Raw genomic sequence first — 20657 nt, forward strand, 5'->3', positions numbered from 1 at the left:
GAATTCAACGAATAAATGTTTTTTTTTTTAGATAAACAGTTTGGTTTATCTTAAAAACTTACATTGATAAAAATACATCATTGTAAATGACATTGGTAGAGAGGTATTAATATGTATCAAGAGCTGTTAATACTTTGTTACCTACAATAAGCATTATCGTCAATAATAGTATTATATCATTTGGAAGCCTATGAAACATTAGCTAAATCTGATTAATAATACAACACAGTAGCCCAAATGAAAATTAAAACAAGGTCTTTATTAAACTAAAATAACCGCTTCTTACAAAAAAAAGAGCATATTTTCACAGTTTAATAAAAGCAACACAAGGATCAAACAAAGCATTGTCGTGAGTGGGGAAATGATAAAATCTCCAGGTTATGTCAAGTTTATAAAGTAATTGATGGAAATTTAGTTCAGAAATCATTTCCCAACATTGCACTTCATGGGTTTTCTTCATTTTTGAGTGATTACAGTGCAGATTCTACTCCGTCTTGACTGGGCTACGCAACGGTTTTCGTCAACCGACTTTCTTCATCACAAACTGACGAGGGAGTGAAACTCAAGGCATTTTGAAGAGTTTGGATGAACCCGAACTTAAATAAAAAGGTAGAAAACATATAGGCGTACCATAAAGGTAGAAAACACGGAGGCGTATCTTCTGACTGAAGGCCTAAACCTTGACTAGAATAAATAAGGAGTCATGATAAATATAAACCAGACAAGGTATTGCATTTCACCTGATTCCATGCGGTCCAAATACAGAAGCAATCCAAATCCCTTTTCTTTGTGCTCTGGCCACAAAGTCACTGATTTACTGTTGCTGTCAAAAACTAAATCTAAAAATATACTTCCCCTTTTCATCCATTAAAAAATAGATTGAATGCTTCTACTGAGAACTGTCAACCAGGATATACTGGTACTACTTCTTCTGTCGACATTTTCCAAGGCAGAGGGGCGAGACAGAGCGTAAACGTTAGGCGGGCGAGAGGTGGTAACGCGTCACATGGACATGTGTTCAGGAAGCACGTAGGAGATGTCATCCCAGGGGTGACGGTACAAACCCTGCTTGAGTCTCTTCTGGTCCAGGTAGTGGCCTGGAAGTGTGACAACAGAATGAGAGAGGTGAGGCTTTATATAAATACAGTGGTACCTTGACTTAGGAGTGGCGCAACTTACAACTTTTTCAAGTTACAACCCATCGCTTGGTTGATTTTTTTTGCTGTGTTGCGTGCCAAAATGTCATCTATGAGCAAGTTTTAGGTACGTCGCCACTAGAGTGTAGATTAGTGTAAAGAACACATGCCTGTCATGGGTATTTGTCTGTCTACATGTGTTGCTGCACCATTTGTTTACATATCCATTGTTTCAAGGTCTATCACATTATTTGTTAGCCCGTCTATGGCGTTTTGCCTTGCGCATTGGCATTAAGCTAGCAGACTTTCTAAGGCAGTTATGTGGTCGTTTTAAATAAACGTGAAATCATCTTATTTTTATTTAGTTTAACAGTAAAGCCCAACTGGGAGTGGCAATAAACAAGTTGAAGTCTCTTTTGGGAAACAAATTCTTTATCTGCCAAACTGCTGCTTGTTGTGCAGTGAATGAAATTGAGGTCACTCCCAGCATCTGGCGGTCATTTCTTAAAATTCTAGCTCGCAAGCCAAAGCGGTGGAATCTCAGGAAAACAAGCAAGTAATCCATAAAAAGGTACCACTGTATTACACTCCTGTATTCTTACTCACCGATGAAACCCATACTCCGGCCGAGGACAAAGATGCCATTCAGCGCGCCGATCTCCACAAACTCGTCAGCCTCGTCGCTGGAGGTCACACACCAAACAATACTTGATAGTGTGCATACAATGCTCCCATTTGGCGTGAACGTTACAATTCCTCCACCATCACTTCACATTCATTCCAGTGTTGCTTTCCCTTCTCCAATCTGTTCTTACCGTGTGAAGCCACCACACGTCCTGAGCAGGTCCACGAAGGCGACGCCGATAAAACCATCTACGTTGAGGATGAGATTGGGTTTCTACGATGGTGGGGGGGGGGAAGGATTAAGGATTGTGAAGTAGCTTTCATCACTGTTTGCTTATTAACATCACAGCACGTAAAGGGTCCTCTGTTTATAATGGTCCCAACAGTTTTTCGTTTGTTTTATACTTATGGCCTAGATGTGTTTTTCATACAAACATTTACTGAAATGAACACTTTACAACTGCATTAGGGTCAGTTAGCAATAGACTACGGCACGTCCCGACTTGTGTATAAATTCGGGTTACATTGGAAATGTCAACTGTCAGAAACCGATGACCACCTGTAACTAATTACTTAGTGGCAGCCGGTCGTACCTTGGAGGTGGTGATCTTCTCTACATCTAAGGCGTAGTCGAGGAGCTGAGTGGAAGGAAAATGCTGCTTCACAAAGTCCTTCAGAATCTGCACCCGCATGTCCGGGTTGTTGATCTGGAACGACAGGCAAACTTTGATGAATGCTACTTCTCATTCATCCTGCTTTCATGTTGGGATTTTATTTTAATATTGACCTTTTCATTTAATCTTGTCCTTAATCAGTATAGTTTTGAAATGATTCATCTTGGTCTCATTTTTTAAAAGTCGCTTTTTTAGATCCACTGTACTTACTGATTTGACACGGTGTCCGATGCCCATAATGAGCTTGCCGTCCTTCTTCATCTTGTTGACAAACTCCATGGGCAGCATGCCGCTGTCGAAGGCTTTGCTGAACTGCTTGGCGGCTGCGTCGAGGGCGCCGCCAAAACGGTCCCCCTGGAACGCACGAGTAACGCCTTCAAACGGCAGCTTCCATCTATTGACAAAGGAGACGCACGACAGGTACTGACGATGGTGAGAAGGCCCGACGTGAGGCTGGAGATGAGGTCTTTGCCGGCTCGCGCGCAGACGATGGTGTTGTGCGCGCCGGAGACAGCGGGCCCGTGGTCGGCCGTCACCATCAGGCACATCTCAATGAACTGGCAGGCGTAGCGAGGCAACCTGAAGGCAAACAAAACAACACATAAGATGCTATCCTTCACAAGTGTCAAGTCAAGGTCTGCGTACCAGATTCGCCCCTCCGTGTCATTTCACGCGAACCGTGAAAGCTTGCTACAATCTTTCTATTAGCCGTAAAAATCATAATAAGTAGGGGTGTAATGATTCGTTTTAACAACAATTTGACTCGCATCACGACTCGTGGTTGCCGATTAGAATCGAGGACCATATTGGAATATATTTAGAACGACACGAAACTATTTAGTGGCTTCAAATCAATTCAGCAACTTTTTAGCCAAAAATCCAACCAATGTGACTGTGAAATAAATACCGATACTGGACAGTGCAGTTGTTTCTTGTAAAAGAATCAAGTAAATATTTATTATAGCTATAATTATTTTTTTTTTCCCCCCTCAAGTAGCAAAATGAACCTCCAGTAGACATTTAAACAGCCGACTAAGCCAGCATAATTATTCACACTGTACTGTACACTGTATACTTAATATACCCAAAAGACAAACTATTGTTGATACTTTCCGAAAATGAAAATATTGTACCCGTTGGTTGATGTTTCGTTTTAAATGTCATTGAATCTGTTCCTGTTTACACAAAACACATGAAGTTTGTTTTGCATTGTGTTAACTTATTGTAACCAATGTGAGCCAAAGTGTAAACTTAAAACAAAGGTACTGCACATACCACTGTGATTTTGGGCGTACCGCTTCACCCCTTATCACAGAGGTCACCAACTTTTTTTTTTTAAACTAAGAGCTACTTCTTGGGTCGTGATTAATGTGAAGGGCTACCAGTTTGATACACACCTCTGAAATAACAAATTTGCTCAAAATTACCTTGAATATGTTATTACAATTAATGATATTCATTTATGTGAAAACCCAGATCATGTTAATGACTTCTCAATAACTATCATTGATTGAACAAGGTATGAAACAGATAAATATCAATATGCAACACTTTTTCTATAAAGCTCTGCAAATGTTTACATTTTAAAATGTTCCCTTCTACAACATTCCTAGGAAACCTCAACGTCCCATCACTGGGACATGGCCTATTTTTATTTCCCTGGTGTCTGCAGGCACCCTGTTAGTGACCCCTACATTAGCGGTTATACATTTAAATAGCTTCACTTTTAAAGCAGGCATCCATGGACTCCGATATGGCCAGCTACGGAAACATATTTGATACCCTGTTCGTGATCTTTCAACGTCAACAAAACATTGACAAACCTGCGTTGGAACCAGAGAAGGCCCAGCACTCCTCCTAAGCCCATCTCCTCTTTGAAGACCTCGGTGATGGGCATGCCGGCGTAGATGAGCTCCTGGCCTCGCTCGTCGCAGATGCTGGTCATGAAGGAGGCCGGTTTACGGATCAGGCCCAACTCCTGGAGAAATCGGCTTCAGATCTCAAACTAGGTCACAATATAAGATTAAGTTCTTACCCTGGCCCACGAGTAATCCATCGGTACTGTTGGGGGTGGCACCTCTTGAGCAGGAACAATGGTACCACTGGCCACCAGTTCATCATAAACCGTTCTATTTTACAGGAACAGAGGGGGGAAATTCCAATTACTCACTGATAAGATCTCTAGATCAGTGTTTCCCAACCATTACTAAGCCAAGGCACATATTTTAAATGAGAAAATTCTCACAATGCACAAAACAAAGTATATGTACCTAAATAATGACAATCTTCTCGAAATTTACTCACAAATGTACTCAAGTGTGAAATCTGTGCTTGTTTAGTCGAACACAAAGCTATTCTGTTTTATGTATGGAAACATGTTGATACAGATACATAGGTTAATTGTACCTTCTGCCATCTAGTGATGATAGATAAAAAAAAAGGCAGAATTGTAAGGGGGGGGGGGGGGGGAAACGACGACGACCATCTTTAGGGGATCAACTCAGTGAAATTGAATAATTTCCCGCAGCACACCTAACGTTCTCTCACAACACACTAATGTGCCCCCGGCACAGTGGTTGGAATCACTGCTGTGGAGAGGACCTTCTCACCTGATGACCTCACCCAGCTCATCAAAGCTCTTGGGTACATACGCTCCGGCGTCCCTCAGGGCTTGGTTCTTGGCCACCGCCGTCTCAGACGCCTGATTGGCACATGCCCCGGCATGGCCGAACTGGACCTAATAAGGAAGCGCAAAGGCCGACTGATCTTAAAAAACAGGATATAGAATAGGAAGGCAGATTTTAATTACGATGAGACTGAGGGAAACAAGATAACTGAGCATTGCAGCAAAGTGGAGAATGATAATGCTACATAAAGAACAAAGACACAGTTAATGGATGTTCTGTCACCATGTCATCGGCACGCTTGGACCAGGTGTAAGGTTTTGTCGCTGGAAAAGTGTCGATAGCAAATACCGTCTTGTGGAAGGGGGTATAAATTCGGACCAAGTAAAACCAAGGAAGCCTTAAGCCCTGCTTAAATAGGCTATAAAAGTTTTTTTTCCGCATTTTCCATTTGTTGCTATTCTGCATAAAGGTGGAATGGGTGGGATTAGGTCGACCCACCAGTTTTATGCCTTCAAAGGGAGTATCAGAGATGACAAGCAGCTTGTGTATGAATAAATTCCAGGTGCGACGTTTAACATGCACTTCTCCTACCCTGTTGTGTTGAAAGCAATTGTCCGAAAAATACTTCTGTGAACTAAGCCTTTGTTTACAAATAAAGTCAACAGACCTCTGATGCAAACATGGTGGCGCAGGTTCCGATACACCAGCACACAACCGGTTTGGTGATCCTGCCCTCCTTGATGCCCTGACAGATGTTGTACTCCTCTGTGCCACCAATCTGAATGAAGACAGGAAACAGTTAAACCAATTTATACATGCACAGTAATCTGTAAGCAATTCACAAATTCTTTAGATGGGCTTTGCATTTTTCGACCTTCACGTCAGTGCCCAAAGCAGAGAACATAACACACTATTCGCAGGGGATGATTCTAATCACACAACACATAGAGCAAATTTGAACATTCCTCCCACCTCTCCCAGCACCACAATCATTTGAATGCCTGGAGTGTCCTGGTACCGAAGGACATGGTCAATAAAGGTGGAGCCAGGGTATCTAGACGTAGAAGACATCGTATTAAGGAGCTGTACATCTGGGGGGTGCGAGTACGAAAAAAGTTCGACGGTGCCAAGCACGTTGCCGGCCGGACCTGTCTCCTCCGATGGCCACGCCCTCGTAGACGCCGTCGGTTGTGCGGGAGATGATATTGTTGAGCTCGTTGGACATGCCCCCTGAACGCGACACGTACGCCACGCTGCCGGGGCGATAGAGCTTGGAGGCTAGGATGTTGTCCAGCATGCCACCAGTGTTGCCGATCTTGAAACAGCCCGGCTTGATGCCGCCGACCTGGAGGTGAGAGATTAAAATGTTTAAGTCATTCTTGACTTCGTAGTGGGCGATAGGGACTCATCTCTCTTAATTTTTTTCCCCTCACAAAAATAAACTTGATCGTAATCGCTTTTTTCCCCTGTTTGCTTATTTAAATTTTTTTTTTTTTTTACAAAAACATTATTAAAACAAGTCCAAGTCTTAGCAATGTTCAGCCCGCATGACTCCCAAGATTGCCTTCTCCCGGGCTCATTTCTTATCATACAGAAAATTATTCAACACGTTGTCTGTTGCCCACCGCTGGCCTAGCGTTAGTCAATCTGCGGACGACGGAAGTTGATTACCGTGGCGGGCCCGATGATGGTGACACCATTCTCATCCGCTGTCTTGATCAGCCTCCTGGTCTGAGCTTCGGGGATGCCCTCTGCGATGATGGCAATGGTGTGGATCTGATCACAGCAAACGGGAAACAGATTTGACGCGCGTCCCCTGACGGAGGCGGCCGTCAAACAAACATCTCTACCTGCGGGTGCTGCATGGTCTCCATTGTGCTGTCGAAGGCCGAGCGTAGTGATGCAAAGCTGATCAGCACGTCCACCTCAGGGTGCTTCTTCATAGCGTCGGCCATGCTCTTGTAGACCGGCAACAGGATCTCCTTGTGGCCCCAGTAGAACTTTTGCATGTGATCGCCACTATCCAGTCAATAACCACTCATTTTAGTCAAACTGGACAGGTGGCATTAACAACTTACAAAATCAGTGTGAGAAACCTACGTGAAGGGGTAAACCATGGCGGCCACTGAAGGTTCGTCCCGGGAGCACACGTAGTCAAAGTCCAGCATCCCTTGCACGGCTCGCGTCTGCATGCCCCACACCACGGCCTTGGTGTGCCTGCTGAACAGTGTGGTGGCTTTGGCTGAAAGGCACACAAGTTGTTTTTCTACAGTCAGTAAAAGAAAGGATTTGATAAGAGGGGAGCTAGTTAGAAGCCAACACAGCACAGAGGAAAGGAACTCTGCACACACTTTTGAGACACAGGAGGCAGACAAAATAATTCATCACAAGAGCAAAACAGAGCAGATGTAAGAAGGGGCTTATTATGTACATTACATGAATGTCTGCAAAAAAAAACAACAACCTCAAACTTACTCAGAGATTTCATTATTTTGTCCACCCCCTTTTATTGCACTCTGTTAGAAATGAGATTTCATTATTTTGTCCACCCCCTTTTATTGCACTCTGTTAGAAATGATTAATACAGACTCTTACTGCGTTACAGTTTGGTATACAAATCACTTTGTACTGCACTGTGGTGTAAAATAAACACACTTCCCTCACGTTATCTGTGCAGCAACATTTTGCCTTCCGTGCAATACCATGGACATTTTAACACTGCACGTAAGAGGAAGAACCACCAGATGGCAGACACTTCTTCTCACGTGTCAGACCATCTATCAGGAGGTACAGCAGTTTTAACTTGATCCACTTGTGAATGAAGTATTTCAAAAATATAAATAGCAGTAACTCACTTAGTTTTCACAATTTTCTCAAAATGCAAATGTATTGCAATGAATTTGATTTTTGTATTTGTATAACCAACTACAAATTGCAAAACAAGTCTGCAGCGATCTGCACACATACATTTAATAATCAGCGTATCTGATGAGCATGATGTAGTTTATGAACAGTTTTTTATGTCTTTGTCCTGTTATTTGAATAATATTGATTGTTGATTGATTGAACTGCTCCTGATAATGTACGTGGCACAATTGCGGGCTGTTATATTGCGTTTCAGAATAATAATGTTGATTTCTCAAGTTGCAACTTAATAGTGGTGGTATTAAGAGGTGAATTAAGTTTCCCACTCAAGGCCCAGGAACCAAATGCAGCGCCCACCACTGGCTAAAAGAAACACTGGTGCACCACATTAGTAATACAAAGCAACAACGTCAGAAGCCACAAGGGGAGCAGACTGTGGACAAAAAAATGAGACAAGGCAGACTGGGAGAAAGCGCAAAGAATATAAAAAGGAGTGTCAGACCCTTTCATACCTCCGCTGCAGCCTGACGAGGCCTGCACTTCTGCGAGCCCACAGGACCCGACAATAAGACCGAGCACAAAACAAGGAAACAAACAATGAGTGCCATCTTTCTCAGACTTGCTAGAATACTTCCTCAATGTTTGACAACAAGAGGCGCGGCAGAGGTGAGCGCATGCAAAGCTCAGCGTGGCTGGGCTGAGAGTAACCCTTCATATTTTCCTTCCGAAACGAGCAGTTTTAAATGGGGCCAGAGACAACTAGTAGAGCCTTAAAAACACATCATTATTAAATGTAATTCAAATATTGAGGCGCTGCGGTGATGCAAGCACACACTCCTTTCTAGCGAGTTATGCTGGGTAAAGTGGCTCAAGTGTGCAGCGCAGCGGGCACACCCAGAACTTACCTTTCCGATCACCTGTGACCACATTCTTCAGAGGCCACAGTAATGAATGAAGAGGGTCTTAGAGAAACAAGCACGGGGAAAAAAAGATGAGGGTGTGTGAGTGGACCGTTTGTGCAGCAAAAAAAAGGGGGATGGGAGGGGAAAAAAAAAAAAAAAAAAAAAGAAAAATGAAAAGTGGAAGAAATGAATCGGGAGAAAGCAAGAAGGTAAGCAGACATGAGAGCTAGAGGAGATGTGCGCACTCTGTGTCAAGTTACCTGCTGGTAGACCCGCTTTGGACTTTTTGGCAGGAGCGACGTCATTGGACCGCCTGGGTTCGGAGAAGGAGGCTGTCCTTGTGGTTGCTGGTGTCTGGCACACCACACAAACACAAAGACACGTTGCCGCTTGTGACACAAATAATTGCCGCTGACCCCTCTACTTCCGCTCCTCGTGTGTTAAAAATACCATCACATTATTGCTTGAATTCAGCAGGAAGTTAGCAGTATGAGCGTCCATCGGTGGCTGGTTGGGGATGGGTTTGTGTCCGAGCGCCATGCCCACAATTGCTGTCATGTGTGTCTCAGTACCAAATACGTGAATAGGAATACCTGTGGTCTTCCCTGAAAGAAAGAGGAAAAAAAAAAAATTAATAAAAAAAACAAGACAACCAGTGAGACCAGCCCGTATTAGCTTTTAGTTAGCATGACCCACTATTTTTGGACATGATTTATTTTAGAACCATTTAACCACTTATTACACCCACTTGATTTAGCAGAGTGTGGGATATGCCAAATTAAGTACACCCAATGAAAAGAAATGGTATAAAACGAATGAAACATTTTAAGAGAATTATCATTGTACTGTTAGGTGTGCAAATGTTTGCCCACTACAGTTTATTTATTCTGCGACATTTTCATGATTACCGAGTAATTCTGATAAGGACACCGAAGTCACTTTTATAGTGGCATTGACCCATAGAGGCCTTGAGATTTATACAGATGTAATTCAAGTGCAGCCATCATACGTCAATTTCCAGGGGCTCAAAAGTGTTTGGACATTTGCCATCATTGTAAACTACTGGGCGGCACGGTGGCCGACTGGTTAGAGCGTCAGCCTCACAGTTCTGAGGACCCGGGTTCAATCCCCAGCCCTGACTGTGTGGAGTTTGCATGTTCTCCCCGTGCCTGCGTGGGTTTTCTCCGGGCACTCCGGTTTCCTCCCACATCCCAAAAACATGCATAAATTGGAGACTCTAAATTGCCCGTAGGTGTGCATGGGAGTGTGAATGGTTGTCTGTTTGTATGTGCCCTGCAATTGGCTGGCAACCAGTTCAGGGTGTACCCCGCCTCCTGCCCGATGACAGCTGGGATAGGCTCCAGCACGCCTGCGACCCTAGTGAGGAGAAGCGGCTCAGAAAATGGATGGATGTAAACTACTGTATATTCTTAATGTTTGGATGAAAATACTTGGTAGTTAGTGACATCTAGAGCACATCCTCCAAATTCTGAGTGTCCTCCCTAGAGATGCTTTGCCAGTCCTTCACGTCACAAGCCGAGTTTGTGGTGGTGTGTAAGAGCAAAAAAGCAAAAAAATAAAAAAACAACAACATAAAAACTTGTCATTGTCAATACAGTGAATATTCATTTATCGCAACGGACACGTTCGAGACACACCCGTAAATGAAAAGTGAAAAATAGCAATACAGGGAAACAAAATAATTTTGTTTTGTTTTGTGTTATCCTTAACACAAACCTGAAACACATTCTAACTTAAAATATTTCTTTCCACTCACCCACTTCCCCCATTACCCTGAGCCCCTCCTGGTAGTTGGGCCCACCCCGTCGAACAAAGATGGTGACCTCATTCTCCTTCAGAGGACCCTGGTAGTCTTTGATGGCCCTGACAATACCCTGAAGATGCAGAAATCAGAAGCTCAGAAACCGTTAAGTGGGAATCTTAGTTATGTGCGTGTGTGTAATTAGAGTTGTCATCTGGATTTTGGATATTAGCTTTTGTGTTCATAAGATTGTGCACAAGTTCCTAATGTTGTGACCAGTGTGCACACTATTCACCTTGAATGTGGCTGCTACATTAGTGAAGTTGGCAATACTTCCTCCGATGATCAGCACCTTTCCTGTACGACACAAAGGGGAGCTGGTGACTTGAAATGTGACACCAGAGTCACATACCTCGCTAACAACCATGACTGAGTCTATTACTGGATCCATAGATGTACCTTGAGTGTGCTTTTCACGGGTCATGAGCGAGAGGATGGTTTTGGCATAGTCATACGTCTGCTGCTCGCTGGGCGCGCCAGAGTACTCGCCGTAGTTTGCCAGCTCGTCCACGCCGCCCAGGTCGCAGATGGTGTCACTACACGGACACAGATCATCACTTTTTTTTTACTACTAGTCGATATTCATTTATAAAACTGTTTCCGGGAGACAGTCCAATACTGTTATAAATATTACATATGTACAATCAACATTTTGCATATTAACGCACTGTATACGTACATAGGGTGTATTGTAATTCATTAATACTGTATGTCATTATACACCACTCACCAAAAAGTATATATAGATATTTCGCTTTGCCGTGTATTCGTAGATTTAGTCAAATTAAGTTTGCTTGAAAAGGTTATAGTGCATTTTTTATTCATCCTGAAATTTCACCCGAAAGCCCAATATCCCTAACTTTTTGTTCAGTGCATATCAGTGTCAATTATATTTCCCACTTCGCACTAGACTACATTCACTTCTTCCCAAATACAAAGGCCATGCTAATCCCTTGTTTAGATTAAAATGTTTTTTTTCTTCTTTTAAATGCTGCTTTGTTTGTACTTAGTTGGTTGACATTTAATTTCCCACCAGAGGATGAATTAAGTATCTATCCATCTATAATAAATCGCTAAATAACATCGATTTATCGCAGAGTGTACCTGTATACTACGGAAGCACCGCCCCCTGCTACCATTGTCCAAATCCTGCCACGAGGATTCAGTATCGTCAGCTTCAAACTGGCACCGCTCTTTGCATCCAGATCGGCTATGTAGGCTTCCTACAAGAGGAAGATTACACGTGCTGTTCAAAATCAAACGATGTATCACACACAGTCTGTACCATGATACTGCCATGTATAGCTCAATTAGACCTGTTGAGCTGAAAAGTGTGCTAACAACCAGGAATGTAACTAAAAAACACACTTTGTTTTAATATTGAGCGAATGCACTAGTTTGAGTGGAGCTCTAATACACGGAATACATTTGAGTTTGGATGCAAGATTAAAGTATAAAATTAAAATGTCTACGCCTCTGTTCAGTTCGTACAGTAGGACTGAGACACGGGCTGAGGTTACTTCAGGTCACTTGAGAGCTAAGCTATAAAGTCCTGTGTTTTTAGGCATGATAACTTGAGGCAAACATCCTTTATAAGACATTAAAATTGTACTCTTCAGAAATTCTCTCTTTAATTGAATGCAGAAACCCCACAACAGTCAAAATATAGTCATGAAAAAAAAAAATAGTATCGTCTTTCATATTCTCACCTCCGGATAAGCTTCCCTGCCAAAAGGCGGCGGGAATTCCACATCACCCCACTTGGCCTGGCAGATGTAATCGGCCGTGGCATCTATCTTGGCCGCCATGTCCAGGATGTAAACGCCATTTTGGGTGACGACTGGTGCGGAAGGTCATGCAATGAACTCACGTGAGACTCACATGAGTCAAATAAACAGCAAGCTCTCAAATGGCTCAATCCTTTTAAGAACTGTTTTTTCTATTAATAAAAACAATGGTTTAATGGTATTACTACTAATACTATACTTGGGTGAATACCTAAAGGGTTGATCTCCAGGTAGGTGAAATACAGATCCTCATAGAGGTTGAAGAGACTCACTATAAAGTTGGCCAGAATTCTACAAGGAGAAAATCAATCTAATTAAAAGTCAGCTGAGTCACACGGAGAAAAGTGAATTACAGAGCTCAGAATGTTTCTTTGTCAAAGCGGAGGTCAATACGCACGCTTTCTTCTCATCGTGGACGTGTGCGAGCAGCTGCTTGGCGACGTGATCCTCGGTGAGTTTGTCGTCCACGGCGACCAACAGCCGCTGGGCTTTGGAATCCACGTCGCCCACCTCCACGCCGCCCTCGTGGTGGAAGAGCACGTGGTCGCCCTCGCGCATGGCGTACACGCACACGTAAAACTCCTCCTCCTGGGCAAACAAAGAGGACGCAGAGGCGGCTTCGTAAGCCGGAATAGAAGTACAGTGGATGGCATAGAGGAAAGTGTATAGCATTTCCACGCTGTATCGCGGTTTATCGATTGCGTTCTCCTTACTATATGTCATTTTTTTAAGCAATCGTTTTGTTTACAGTATACTCTCATGTAGGAAAGGAGAGCGACAGTTGCAGGTGTAATTTTTTCAACTATTTATTGAATGCTGGGAGAACAGTAAAACAAACACTCACTCATCCAGGAGCTGCGGTCAGCCACAGCTCACACCCAGACACTCACACGTTTTAAATGGTTTAAACATAAAATGCAAGTGATTAAATTACCTGTTTGTGTGGAACAAACGGCTCGATGAGAAATTTCTTCAACACGCCCTTTGCCTTGCCCACCTATTGAAAACAAACACTTCGTATCACCAACCAGCGCGTTAGTTTAATCTTTGTGTGTGACCAAACAACGCCACAACCTCCAATGTCAATGTGTCAAGAACAGAGACACTTTCCCCTTTGCTGCTCCAATGCAGCGTAGCATGTTCGCATGTATAGTGGACCAGAATAGCCCACCTTCCTCCACTCACATTACATAACATGCGACCTCGTATATGCACACTCATGCCTGGGGTGGAAATTTAGTGCTCCATGCACTACATGGACAAGAGGCTACAGCCCACATTAAGTGTTTTTTAGTTTAAACTTTGGAAGTCTTCAGCCTATTTTAAACTGGTAAATATTGTTTCAGGACATTGATGCAAAGTGAGTGCATTCATTTCAGAGGGAGTAACACTGTATTCCAAGTTTGAAGGGAAAGGTGATGACTAACTTACAATGACTTTAATGCCACTTTTTCCTGATCGTTCTAGATTTTCTTTAAAACACAGTAAAGTCACCTGGCTCAGACATACTAAGGAAGGCAAGCCTAGTGATATTATGCAAGAGGCATTGCGGCTCAAAGTAGTAGTTACTTGCTGCTGTTCTTGAAAGACAGCCGACCACAAACTACTGACTGGACAAATTAAAGCATCACGAGACCAAGTGAGCAGTAGAAAAAGAAAAATGCATTAAAAGTACCACAGCTGCCTCACTTTGAGCTCCTGTTTTCAACTGAAAAGCTTGGCGGGAAGTAAGAAAGTCTGCAATCTACTCACGGTGGTTTCTCTCATGAGGTGGCTTTTAAGCCACTCCTGAACACCTGACAGGTCCAAATTGAGGCCCACCAGTCCCAGCTTCCCCCGTCGTTTGATCAGCTGATCCGGCTTCACCACCAGTCTCTGTGCAGAGAAAGATGATGACAAACAATTAAAAACAACATAGGGTGAATCCGATAAGTATTCAAAGGACGTCACTATTTCCGTATGTTGCTATGTTACAGCCATATTCCAAAATAGAATAATGTGAGTAGTGTATATCTGACATTACGAACCTCTGTTAGCAGCCAAGGGTGCTCTTGTGTCAGACTAGCCCAGTCGGTCTCGGCGGTAACGCTGGCATAACGGAAGCGGTTCTGCACGGCCACTGAAGTGTAGATGTGCTTGAACAAGAACTCCTTGCCCGTCTGTTCCGAGATGGCCTTCGCCGACATGGCAGCGCTGGATTGCACGAGACCTTTTGGGAGACGACAGTATGTCCTTCAAATCACGAAGCACGTTCTATTCCACACCGCTGGTTCCCTCCAATTTCAAAACAATCTCGTCGATAGGAACAAATGTGTGAAACTGTCAAATAAAATCTCAATGCGCACACACACATCTAAACTTTCCAATAGCCTTCATTCAAACACAGCCACCTGACTGACTTTATTTGGATTGTTTCCCAATCGTTATTGAGCCAAGGTACAAATATGACATTAGAAAAATGTCACACCACACCACCAAACAAAAACATCAACAAAACTACATGTATATTGTACGCTGAAATAATGATCTTGTCATAATGTACTAACTCGGTGTCAAGTCTGGACCTGTTGCGTTTATAATAATTCTTATTCAAAATTATTCTGTTGCCATTCGATGTAGGTTTATTGAACCTTCTATCATCTCGTGGAAGAGTATTTAATTGTTTTGCCTTTCACTATACATCACTGGCATAGATAGATGAACAAGTTAATAAATATATTTTGGACCAATTAAGTGAAACTGGACAATTTCCCTGTGGCACAGAATCAGTCATTTTTCAACGGATGGAAGGAACAACGTGAAGCTACTATTACTACCACTACTGGGCTGATAATCCAGTTTTCAGCACATCCAACCGCATGCAGTCAGACCTGCTCAACCCCTGGCCAACTTCCTTCAAGTGTTTGAACTCTCGTTGGGAGGAAGCGCAACAGGCTGACGGCCGGAGAAACTCGTCTGCGCAACCCAACTGGTCTCAGACCAAATTTTACAAGCGTGAAGAAACACAGATAAACACAGCCTGATAATACTAATCTAAACATTTAACTACAGATAAGATTTTAGCTACTAAATACAATCAGCTCAGGGAAAATCTAAAAGATTAACTCCACAAGCGGTAGACGTTTTCTTTGGCACCAGCGGTAGTAAAAAGGAAAAGTGGAAATTGAACTTTCTGTGACATAAGAACCGGTCTGACTGCTCAGTACAACAAATCAATATCAAAATATTCATCACATACACACATTTTACCATTAGCTACAAAACCCCACTAGGTTACATGTTTTCTGTTCCTTCGTTTTTGTGTGTCTGTCAAGCATCTTGAAATGGTGATTGGTTTTATTTACAATAAATAAAACATAATATGCAAAATTAAACTAACTGATTAACACAATATTTTTCTATGGTCGCCTTGGAAGTTCCACTGTATGTCAACTTGGGCATTTAGGAGGACTTTACAGGCAGATGTCACATAACGTGGCAAGTCGAGCCCATTGTTCGGGGTTATTAAGGCGTAAAATGCTGTGTATGAACAAGCCTTGATGAAAAGGAAGCAAGCACAAGGAAGGGGGCGGTGGCATTAAAATGGCCTTCATATTGTAAACTACCACCATCAGCAGACTAATAAGATGGTAGGTAAGTAAGGAACTACTTCCTGGACAGGCGAACAAGCGGACCGAGGTTCCCCAAAAGTGTTCAGGATAAGACACAAACATACTGTTATTAAAATATAACCGAACTCACAACTTTTCGCTGAAAAACACTCACTTATGCTTATCAGTGTATTTTTGCGCTCTTTCCGTAACACCCCAAGATGGTGGCCAAAGGCCCTGCTCCTTCTATGGCATTATGTTAGCGCAGGAGTAGCTAGCATTAGCCATCAGCTGATAGCTGGCCAGCTTGACAGCAAACAAAAGCGTGACGGAAGAGACCTATAGTGGTTCCCGTGGGGTTGACGCCCAAGAAAGCGAGGTAGTACACTTCTCAACGAGATATGTGATTTTTAAAAATATGAGAGTATTTATTTATGACTAACCTAATAGGAAAGTAAAAGTAATAGTAAAGTAGTAATTAGTATTTTTTTATAGGTTGTAAAGTAGCACCAGTGCACATCCGGTGCATTTAAAAAATAATAATTTTAATAAATCCAATACAGTGGTAGCTTGTCTTACAAGCGTACCAACTTATGAGGTTTCCAAATAATGAGCCATTGCTCCGTAAATTTTTTTTTGCTTTGCGTTGCAAGCCAAAATCTGAGGTAACAGCGAGCTTCAAATATGATGAAGTGATAAACGCCACGAGTATCTGGCCAGCATCCTGCGGCATGCTTACAATTGGAGATACAAAGAACCTGAGTGTTTAGAGTGGGTTCACTTTCCATAATAGACTCATGACACACAGTAAAATTAGACTTTACACCGATTTTATCGGCCTGAGCGGTATTGGTCGATAATTAGCATTTTATGGTGATCGGCTTTAATGTCATAATTCGCCGATCCGATCTATCCGCAAAAGACATTTACTCCGCGTCGCCATCGTGCACAGTATATTTGAATCCAAAAGCGAATTTATTTTTAGCCTTGTTGCGTGTTTTTTTTAAACTCGCTGTTCGGTCCCAAAAATCCTGATCGTGTAAAGCCTAAGTAAAATATTTCATGATTTGACATTTTATAATTGTAAAAGAGAGCGCTTACATTAACCAATGTGACAAGATTTGCCAAAAATGAAAGTCTGTCAAAATGCTGAGTTAGGTTAGAAGGGCCACTTGGACCCAAGTTCAAAGCACCAAGAATTTTGAAAATCAGATAATGGGTTGCACACAAACACTATGGTGAGCAATTTATTTTTAAGGGCAATGTAGCAATCTCAATATATCCAATTTTTAGGGGGGGGTTGTCCATTCTTCGCAAATTTTTGCCATTTGCATCAAGGCTTGGTCCCAAATACTGCAAGTTCACTGCATCATATCGGCTCACGACACAGAAAGCAAACTATTTCATGATTTTAACTTTTTGCAACTTTAAGGATTATGGTTTACAACTAACAAAAGCCCCAAATTCACAATTACGAAATTTGATTACATGGGGAGCAATCCAAACTATATTTTTTAAATGGAAATTTGGTAGGATTCGTCAATAAGACTTTCTCTTTTTAATTTTCGGAACCACATAAATAAACAATCAAAATTATGGAAATGCACCTGCATTTTTTATCACAATATGCAATAAACTAATGATGAAGGACGCTGTCAAACTGTGAGCCCGACCCAATTATGAATTCACTCTGGGAACTATTTTAGCTCGGGTCCTTCATTTTGGGAACCTCTGCAGCGGACGTGCAGTGAGCGCGTTTCTGCCACAAGTTCAACCTCAGGAAAACCCCATTAAGATGTTTTAAAAGAAATCTTTTAGTAGCTGCAGTAAGACGACGCGATTCACAAAGAGCATCCCTCACGTCACGCGCCCGCTAACCTCGAGCTGTTACGAAAAGCTAACTAGCTACCGCCCAGCGGCTACACTAACCAATTACGGGTGTCGCCGAACACTCGGCGCACACGCACGTACCTCGACGACAACGTAGGCAGCTTTGCCGGGTTAAGAACCAGAAGAACCGTTCTGGTGGGCCGACGACAAGGTTGTAACGAGGCGACTTCTTGTGCTAGTTGCCAGCCAGCCAGCAGCCGCCAAACTCGCACGTCGTCGCACCATAATCTGGCCAGTTGAGTTGGGCGTCAACGCGGCCTCCTGATTGGCTCCGCTAGGGTCACGTGATGTTGTCGGCCACGCCCACACATGTGTCACCGGACGTGCTGAAATGTAAGTATGACGTCAGAAAATACAATTCATCGTGGATATTTACTGTGCAATACTGTACAGAGCTGATTTATCTTTGATAAAATCTTCTGTAACTTTTGAGTTTACTTTTGCAAAATGTACTTTTTCGCATTGTAATTTGTGACATCTCAGTTGAAACAGAATACTATCTAATCAATCTCATTATCTTTCTTGCAAAGTTTTATATTCAGAAAATGTACATTTCCTAAGGTCATATTTTCTGTGTTCTTATGAAAGACCTGGAACTGTATTTAATGGTAATATCTGCTGCAAAAAGGCAAAAACAACAAAGCTATCAAAACCTTGAGATTATGCTGTCATTTAATTTAATGCCTTTAATCGTTAATTTTTGATTTGGGTGACACCTGGCATGTTTCTACTTTGTTTCTGTTTATTTGTTCTTTATTTTTCATGTTTATGTAATGTTTACTCATTTGTTACATGTACATTGCAATACTGTTATGCTTAGGCATATTGTTAAATAAAGATTGGGGGGAAAATAGTATTTCTGAAATACTATCGCAAATCCATTGAAGAGAAATTACACACCATTGCCAATCTTTATATCTTTATTAGGAAAATGTCACATCCATAAGTGGAAATTTAAAAAATCATCTCCACTCCTGAAACGGTTTTTAATTGACGTACAAACGCCAACAATTCCAATGAGGTTTGGACGTTGTGTAAAACGTAAATAAAAACAGAATACAATGATTTGTAAATTCTTTTCAACCTATGTTCAACTGAATAACATACAAAGACAATATATTTAGTGTTCAAACTGATGAACATCATTGTTGTTGTTTTTTTTTTTTACACATTTTTTCATTTTGAATTTGACTCCCAAACAGTCGCAATGGGGCGACAAAAAGAATGGGAAGGTTAACGAGAAGTCAAGTGAACAGGTTAACTGGAAACAGGTGAGTGTCATGATTTGGTATAAAAGGAGCATTCCTGAAAGGATCAGTTGGTCACAAGCTAAGATGTAGTGAGGTTCACCACTTTGTTTCTTGACAAACACAATTGCAAGAAATTTGAGGATTTCATCTGTGGTTCATAATATCTTCAAAAGATTCCAAAAATCTGGACAAATTGCTGCAAGGCTGAAAATTAACACTGAATGCCCGTGACCTTCAATCCCTCAGGGGGCACTGCATTAAAATCCGGCATCATTGTGTATAGGATATTGCCACGTGGGCTTGAGAACACTTCTTAAAACTATTGTCATTTAACACAGATCGTCGCGACATCCAAAAATGCAAGTTAAAACTCCACCATGCAAAGCAAAAGCCATATATCAACAACACTCAGAAACACAGCCGGCTTTTCTGGGCCCAAACTCATCTGAGATGGACTGATGCAAAGTGGAAAAGTGTGCTGTGGTCTGACGAGTCCACATTTCAAATTGTTTTTGTAATTAATGGATGTTGTGTCCTCCGGGCCAAAGACGAAAAAGGACTATCTGGAATTTTATCAGCGCAAGGTTCAAAAGCCAGCATCTGTAAGGGTATGGGGGTGTGTTAGTGACATGGGTAACTTGCACATTTGTGAAGGCACCATTAATACTGAAACGTGCATACAGGTTTCCGAGCGACATATGCTGCCATCCAAGCAACATCCTTTTTTAAGGGATGTCCCTGCTTATTTCAGCAAGACAATGCCAAGCCCCATTTTGCATGTGTTACAATAGCGTGGCTTCTTAGTAAAAGTGTGAGTACTACACTGGCCTGCCAACAGTCCAGACCTGTCTCCTATTGATAATTTGTGGCACATTATGAAGTGCAAAATATCAAGAAAGAATTGCAAAGAATTTCACCAACAAAGCTTCAACAAGTAGTGTCCTCAGTTCCCAAATGCTTATTGAGTGATGCTAGCTTTTTTGGATCGTGTTGCTGGCATCAAATTCAAGGTAAGTTCCAGAAAAAAATGGATGGATGGATGTACAATATGAAGAGCCATAACAATGTCGTCAAAAAACAATTTACAAGTCCAGCATGACAATAAAAGACGAGTCTTTATTTATAACAAAAACATCATTACTCTTGGCCATGTTCTAAGAAAAAAGTGTGCGTCTCTCTCTCTCTCTATATATATATATATATATATATACACAAGCGCACACAAACGGCAATTAAGCAAGAGGTTTTCCACGTATAGTTTTAGTGGGCCTTTAAACAGGTGGAACAAGAAAGAGGTGTCAGTCAGGAAGGGTTGTCTTTTTTTCCTGCCATGTGATTTATCGAGTATATTTGATCATTGCATCGCTGTTTGATAATTTAGTGTGACCCTATGGTTAGAAGTTATATGAAAAAAGTTCATACTAGAAGAGTTCACTTGCAACTGACTGTTAGCCAATACGGTCGCATCACTTCCTTCTGGTTAGGTTCAC

At 42.0% G+C, this 20657-nt stretch overlaps 1 protein-coding gene across 2 annotated transcripts; it reads right to left on the minus strand.

Moving 5' to 3' along the window:
- Positions 1–238: 238 nt before the first annotated feature.
- On the minus strand, positions 239–18140 carry LOC133418099 (ATP-citrate synthase-like). Of its 2 annotated transcripts, XM_061706465.1 has the most exons (29): positions 17999–18140; positions 14465–14646; positions 14190–14312; positions 13372–13434; positions 12835–13025; positions 12649–12728; positions 12360–12490; positions 11755–11873; positions 11050–11186; positions 10886–10947; positions 10606–10723; positions 9279–9433; positions 9089–9182; positions 8439–8468; positions 7162–7303; positions 6912–7080; positions 6733–6837; positions 6210–6406; positions 6034–6115; positions 5729–5839; positions 5044–5171; positions 4470–4563; positions 4258–4412; positions 2863–3013; positions 2645–2788; positions 2354–2467; positions 1952–2034; positions 1743–1819; positions 239–1097 (listed from the first exon to the last, which is right to left on the minus strand). In XM_061706465.1, exons 2-29 carry the CDS (start codon positions 14621–14623, stop codon positions 1003–1005), a joined length of 3309 nt encoding a protein of 1102 aa, XP_061562449.1. In that variant the 5' UTR covers positions 14624–14646; positions 17999–18140; the 3' UTR covers positions 239–1002. The 2 variants fall into 2 exon arrangements, with proteins under 2 accessions (XP_061562449.1, XP_061562450.1); XM_061706466.1 differs by lacking the exon at positions 8439–8468.
- Between the last annotated feature and the right edge of the window lie 2517 nt (positions 18141–20657).

Source organism: Phycodurus eques, chromosome 19, assembly GCF_024500275.1.
Source record: "Phycodurus eques isolate BA_2022a chromosome 19, UOR_Pequ_1.1, whole genome shotgun sequence".
Lineage (NCBI taxonomy): Eukaryota > Metazoa > Chordata > Actinopteri > Syngnathiformes > Syngnathidae > Phycodurus > Phycodurus eques.